Below are 6,475 nucleotides of genomic sequence, written 5' to 3'. Positions count from 1 at the left end.
TTATGGTATTCATGGTGTTCTTACTGTCCTCCTCTATAACCCTGTGATATCATTTCAGCTACAGAGGACATTACTTCATAATAGTTATGTCATTTTTGTACTGTATGAGGAGGGGGTTAGTTATATTTTTAACTACATTGACCTGAATGTGTAAGAATTGTAAAATTCCAACCTGAATAGGAATGAATTTATCAGTGTGCACAATTGATCGAAACTCATTTTATGGTTCAATTACGGGAAATGCAGTTGCGGAAGACTCGATTTTAAAATTCAGTCAGAGGGAACGGATTTGGTAAAATACAGCATCTTTTTTTGTAACCATGTCTTTTCCATATGATACTTTTAACATACAACTGCCAGACAGTGTTTTTCTTTGCTAATGTTTTGACCTAACATTTTTGGGCCACCTCATGCATCACTAATCTACTGTGTGCCCAGAACCGCTCACTCACACAGCCTCCATTTTATTTTTAAATGTTTCCATGTCTTTATTCATTTGGACAAAGTACTGTACAGTTTCCCCCCAAGCTGAGGTTCCTGAATGGAGGTCAGACTCTCTTCACCTTCCTCTCAGTTTTAGAGGCCTCATTAGCAGTTGACGTGTGAAAGGCTAGAGACCTCGGTGTGACCTCGCTGAGACTGGCGTGTGTGCTAAAAGGTTTACCCCGTGAGCAGGAGACGGAGTTCAGTGGTGAGACCCCGCTGGCACACCAAACCCGTTCTCCCTCTAATCTCGACCACCCGCGAGTCTCTCTTTACACACCGTTAACTGTGATGACTTTGGGCCCAGTAGGGCCGACCATGAGCGCAGGTTGGGAAATGCCTGTCATCTCTGATGTCAAATCAAATGTTATTTGTCATGTGTGCCGAATACAACTGGTGTAGACTGCATAATGTTGATTTATGAACCCTTTCCAACAATGCGGAGTTAAAAAGCAAGAAATATTTGCTAAATAAAAAAAGGAAATAGTAACACAATAAAATAACAATAAAGAGGCTTTATACCAGGAGTAGTGGTACCAAGTCAATGTGCGGGGGTACGAGGTAGTTGAGGTAATATGTACGTGTAGGTAGGGGTATAAGTGACGAGGCACAACCTTGTGCAGATGTATGGACAGAATTGTGCGGCAGAAAAATGGTTAGAGTATGTGGGGTGGTATTGTAGAGAAAATTAGAGGCAAAAGTCAATGCTAAATTTGTACAACATTGACAATATTTGCACTTGTTTGATGTTGCACGTCTTGTCTGCCCAGGTAGTGAAACATTGTAGTGAGGAGAAAAAATTGTTCATCACTACCACTGCCTAATAATAGCAACCTTTGTGTTTTCTTGAGTTTGTTGTGTGTTATAAGTTGAAACAGCAGCAGCTGTATAGGGATAAATGGAATCAAAACAAGCCAAATATGCCTCCAACCCAGCCTGTCTCTCTCTTTCTTTCTCTCTAAATCTCTCTTTCTAACTCTTCTCCTCTCTCTCTAACTCTCCCCATCTCATCTCTCTCTCTCTCTCTCTGTGCGTAGCTTAATGATCATTCATCATCAGTTTGTTTGTTACCGCTGTACCTGCCTCGTTGCAAATGTCACTACTCCTGAGGCGGTCCCAGGGGATCACGTAGTGCATGGTTTCCATAACGATGTCTAAGAGATCACAGCCTTGTGCAGATACAAAGCTCTTCTCAGGTCACCAGGTCATTCTGAGTCTATAGCGTACAGTTCAAAAGTCGGCTGTGTGGATGGGGGAGGAGTTGTGAACCCAGGCCCACCTGAGGACATGTTAGAATGATAGAAAGTGGCATTAAAATGAAATAGGACATCAAGGTTCCACTGGGCTAAGGAGAGCTGGGTCTGATTACTACACAACTGCTCCTAATCAACAACAAACTAAATGCTTCAACCAGGAACCAGACTTTCCCTGAGTTATGATACAGTGGCTAATGCACTACAGGCTGCCCAAAAAATGTGTGTTTTGAAATAATGAATTCATGCGTCCAAGGACTACGGACATCTGAGGTAGCAAGGGGTAGGGGTTGGATAGTTCTGTATGACCTGACTTGGGGGGGGGGGTGTCTCATTCTCATAGGGAATGACAGCGGTGAACAACTGTAAATCGGTCCCAGCAGGTACAGAGGACGGAGAGGGTTCGTGTTAGAGCCGGGAGCTCAGCACTTAGTGCTGCTAACATTTCACCCTTAAATTCAAACCTCCAAATACACCCAGAAACATCTGGCCTCTGTTTGATGTGTACCATACTTTCATCTCGTACAGTAAAGTACAGAGGCTGTTATGTTGGGTCATGGGCTGCATGGAGTAAAGGGACTATCTCTACTATAGCACTGAATCATTAGTCTTGTTGTGGGCTAGATTTCTCCAGTATGAGAGGGAAGGGAAGAGGACATAGTCTTGCTGAAGCACAGCGGGGTTGGGGGTGTGTTAAGGAAGATGCCTGAGGAGGCTATGTGCATAATTGAAAGTGAGGCCCTCTGGAGATGACAGGATGAAGGGAGTCTGATCTGCTGGGTGTGACCTATATAACACTGTGAACTCTCAAACCCCAGACACCTCACTGGTAGCACATAGACACAGCCTGGCCAAGCTCAGTTTAGCTTATTCACAGACCAAAACCATTTTCTGCACGCTCTCTTTGGTTGAATATGAATAATAAGGAAGAGTGGAAGAATGATATTGTATTGTGTGTGAAATGCAAGGTCAGATCCATGCTGGTGGTGAGGAATAGAATGCTGTATCCAATCAATCGCTGCAAGATTACTGGGTAAGGCTGCTCCATTTGAAAAGAAAGGCTTGTATGCCCTCTAGTGGCAGACATTCAGCATTGCTCATCTGGTAAGTAACACCCAAATTCCTTTTTAACCAGCATAATACTAGTTGAGGGGTGGGATTAGGGAAAGAGAAAGGGGGATACCTAGTGAACTGAATACTTACAACTGAAATGTGTCTATATTAAAAGCTCATGATCTGTTTGTCCAAAAACAATATATTGTTTTTTATTTAATCACTGTGTATAAAAGTACCATGCATGTAAAATGTATATGTAATTTACTTTTCTCCTCTGAAGGGGGGCTAATAGTTGTTTAACTTATTTTATTTTTGTGAACCGGCATTTGATTTTCTGGAGACAGAATACAAACTCCTGTGCTGATGGCGTGCCTTAAGTGAGACAAATAAATCAATGAAAACCTCAAACAATAGTTTACCCACCTTGCACCTGAATATGGGATACCCAGGGGTTAAATGAAGGATTTAAGGTCGGGCAGCCAAGATTAGAGTTATGGCTAGTGTTGGCATTTTTAATTAGATTACTTTCTACAGCGGTTTATTGTACAGTACATGGCCTTAAACCGTACAGTGATTGATAGAGCACAAGGGGGCAGTATATCCCAAGTTTTCTCTCTCTCTCTCTCTCTCTCTCTCTAGACAGCCATTTGTGCTTGACTTGCTTATTCAGAACATTTTACAGCTTGTCAAGTTTGATCTGATGAGATTTGTCAACAATTGGGCTGTAAGGAAATGTGGAGAGTCATGGGTGGACATCCATCTAACATTGCAATAAATTTCAACTCCTATTCCCCCTGGATATGTGCTGACGCTGGTCAAATCATTTGGCAGGCACTGAGGTGTATCTTGAAGTCCCAATAGATTATTGTTCCTTTCTATGATTTGACAAAGGTCACAGGTCACATTTCATTTCATCCAATGTGACATGGGCTGGATGTTTATTATTGAGTACAGTGAAATGATTGATTGGAGAATATTAGAGATATGACAGAAAGGCTGTTGGCCCAAAGGATCTTCCCAGAATGCATAATTGGCAGCAGGAGTGGAGCGGGATGTGATGAGGACAGAGTCAGACCAAGAACCATGGGGGGGTGGGTGGGCGGTGGGGGTCTTCCTCCCTCTTTTCCTGCCTGTGTTGAGCAGGAATGAACAGCATGTCTAGCCTGCGCCATCCATCACACCCTAAGGACAGAATGGAGAGAGAGAAGCCATGGAGAGGTGGGGATGAGGGGAGGAGAATGTGATGGATTGAATTGCTTTGACTGATCCAGGCAGAGGGAGAAGTTTCCAGGGAAGTCCTCCTCTCTGCTCTTGCTATCCTGCTGCCTCTATTTCACAGGTGCAATCTACCTCATACTCATACACCTCAATCCCCCTTTCAGAAAGACACCCAGGACCGGCTCCAGGCATAAGCAACATAAGCGGTAAATTGAGCCGGTTGGGTCTCAACTTACTGTTGAGAGTTAGAATAGTAGAATACACACGGTGCAAGTTTTAAATGTGGTTGTTACATCAGCAGATTTTCTCTTGTTTTGTCAGTCACTGACAGTCACTCAATTAGCCCATGTCAGCTAACAATTATTAGATTGGTAAGTTAGTCGAGCCAGTTATCTAAACGTATAGTTTTCATGTATAGTCTTATATGTATATGCATATATGTATAGTCTTATATGTTAGTCACTCTCACTAAGATATTGTTAACATGGCATCAGTCATGGCAAAATGTGTAGAATTGCATGAAATGTTTTAGAAAATTGTAAAAAATGTTCTCCTACTAATGGCAAAATATATAGAACTGCAGAAATGTTACTTTAAATCTGCCCCCTCCCCAAAAAAATCTGCCCCATTGCAAAATGTGTAGAACTGCAGGAAATTAACTTAGAAAACTACATTTTTCTCTCCGCCATCAAAACGGGAGCCACTAAAAGATTTGGTGGGGGGGCTTAACCAGGCTAGAGCTGACCCTGAAGACACCCACATGCTGTAGATACACACACCCAAACAGACACCTCACTTGATTCTGTTAGCGAGAAGTTATTGCAGGTTATCTTTTGGAGAGATGAGGGATGATGAGGTGCATGAACGACTGCTGAGTGCTTCATGCATTGGAGACATTCATTAGATCAGAAGGGAATTGATGAGGACATTTTGTCTTATTCATGGAGCTTCTCCAAAAAGAATGTTCGCAGCACAGGCAACTTTGTGATGACATTAGGTTACGGAAGGTGGGATGGGTTTGGGTTGTGGAGGTGGGATGGGTTTGGGTTGTGGAGGTAGAATGGGTTTGTGTTGTGGAGGTGGGATGGGTTTGTGTTGTGGAGGTGGGATGGGTTTGTGTTGTGGAGGTGGGATGGGTTTGTGTTGTGGAGGTGGGATGGGTTTGTGTTGTGGAGGTGGGATGAGTTTGTGTTGTGGAGGTGGGATGGGTTTGTGTTGTGGAGGTGGGATGGGTTTGGGTTGTGGAGGTGGGATGGGTTTGTGTTGTGGAGGTGGGATGGGTTTGTGTTGTGGAGGTGGGATGGGTTTGTGTTGTGGAGGTGGGATGGGTTTGGTTTGTGGAGGTAGAATGGGTTTGTGTTGTGGAGGTGGGATGAGTTTGTGTTGTGGAGGTGGGATGGGTTTGTGTTGTGGAGGTGGGATGGGTTTGTGTTGTGGAGGTGGGATGGGTTTGTGTTGTGGAGGTGGGATGAGTTTGTGTTGTGGAGGTGGGATGAGTTTGTGTTGTGGAGGTGGGATGGGTTTGTGTTGTGGAGGTGGGATGGGTTTGTGTTGTGGAGGTGGGATGGGTTTGTGTTGTGGAGGTGGGATGGGTTTGTGTGTTGGAGGTGGGATGGGTTTGTGTTGTGGAGGTGGGATGGGTTTGTGTTGTGGAGGTGGGATGGGTTTGTGTGTTGGAGGTGGGATGGGTTTGTGTTGTGGAGGTGGGATGAGTTTGTGTTGTGGAGGTGGGATGGGTTTGTGTTGTGGAGGTGGGATGGGTTTGTGTTGTGGAGGTGGGATGGGTTTGTGTTGTGGAGGTGGGATGGGTTTGTGTTGTGGAGGTGGGGTGGGTTTGTGTTGTGGAGGTGGGGTGGGTTTGTGTTGTGGAGGTGGGATGGGTTTGTGTTGTGGAGGTGGGATGGGTTTGTGTTGTGGAGGTGGGATGGGTTTGTGTTGTGGAGGTGGGATGAGTTTGTGTTGTGGAGGTGGGATGGGTTTGTGTTGTGGAGGTGGGATGAGTTTGTGTTGTGGAGGTGGGATGGGTTTGTGTTGTGGAGGTGGGATGGGTTTGTGTTGTGGAGGTGGGATGGGTTTGTGTTGTGGAGGTGGGATGAGTTTGTGTTGTGGAGGTGGGATGGGTTTGTGTTGTGGAGGTGGGATGGGTTTGTGTTGTGGAGGTGGGATGGGGTTAAAACACATGGAGTAACTACCTTAAAAATCCAAATATGTAGAGTTCAGGATTTCTGCAGTTTGCTTATAGCTAAAATCCTGATCTGTTCCACACATCTTCATCAGTCCTTCCTGTTGCCTTGAGAAGAACAGCAGACTGATTGAGCAGGTGTAGCAAGACCATGTTGAGAAAGAATATATAAGACATCAACTAGCTTTAAGTTATCTGATAAAGACAATTACTGTGTGTGTGTGTGTGTGTGAGTGAGTGTGTGTGTTTGAACCACTCAGAGATGTATTCTGAATTTCACCCT

At 44.4% G+C, this 6,475-nt stretch overlaps 1 protein-coding gene across 1 annotated transcript; it reads right to left on the bottom strand.

The window, feature by feature from the left end:
• Positions 1–5,003: 5,003 nt before the first annotated feature.
• On the bottom strand, positions 5,004–6,191 carry LOC135541605 (uncharacterized). Its single transcript, XM_064967915.1, has one exon. The coding sequence runs from the start codon at positions 6,189–6,191 to the stop codon at positions 5,004–5,006; it is 1,188 nt and encodes a 395-aa protein (XP_064823987.1).
• Positions 6,192–6,475: the final 284 nt, after the last annotated feature.

The sequence above is a fragment of the Oncorhynchus masou genome, chromosome 6, assembly GCF_036934945.1.
Source record: "Oncorhynchus masou masou isolate Uvic2021 chromosome 6, UVic_Omas_1.1, whole genome shotgun sequence".
In the NCBI taxonomy this organism is placed as follows: domain Eukaryota; kingdom Metazoa; phylum Chordata; class Actinopteri; order Salmoniformes; family Salmonidae; genus Oncorhynchus; species Oncorhynchus masou.
The sequence above is the reverse complement of the archived record's forward strand: the minus strand, read 5'-3'. Positions and strand labels throughout refer to the sequence as shown.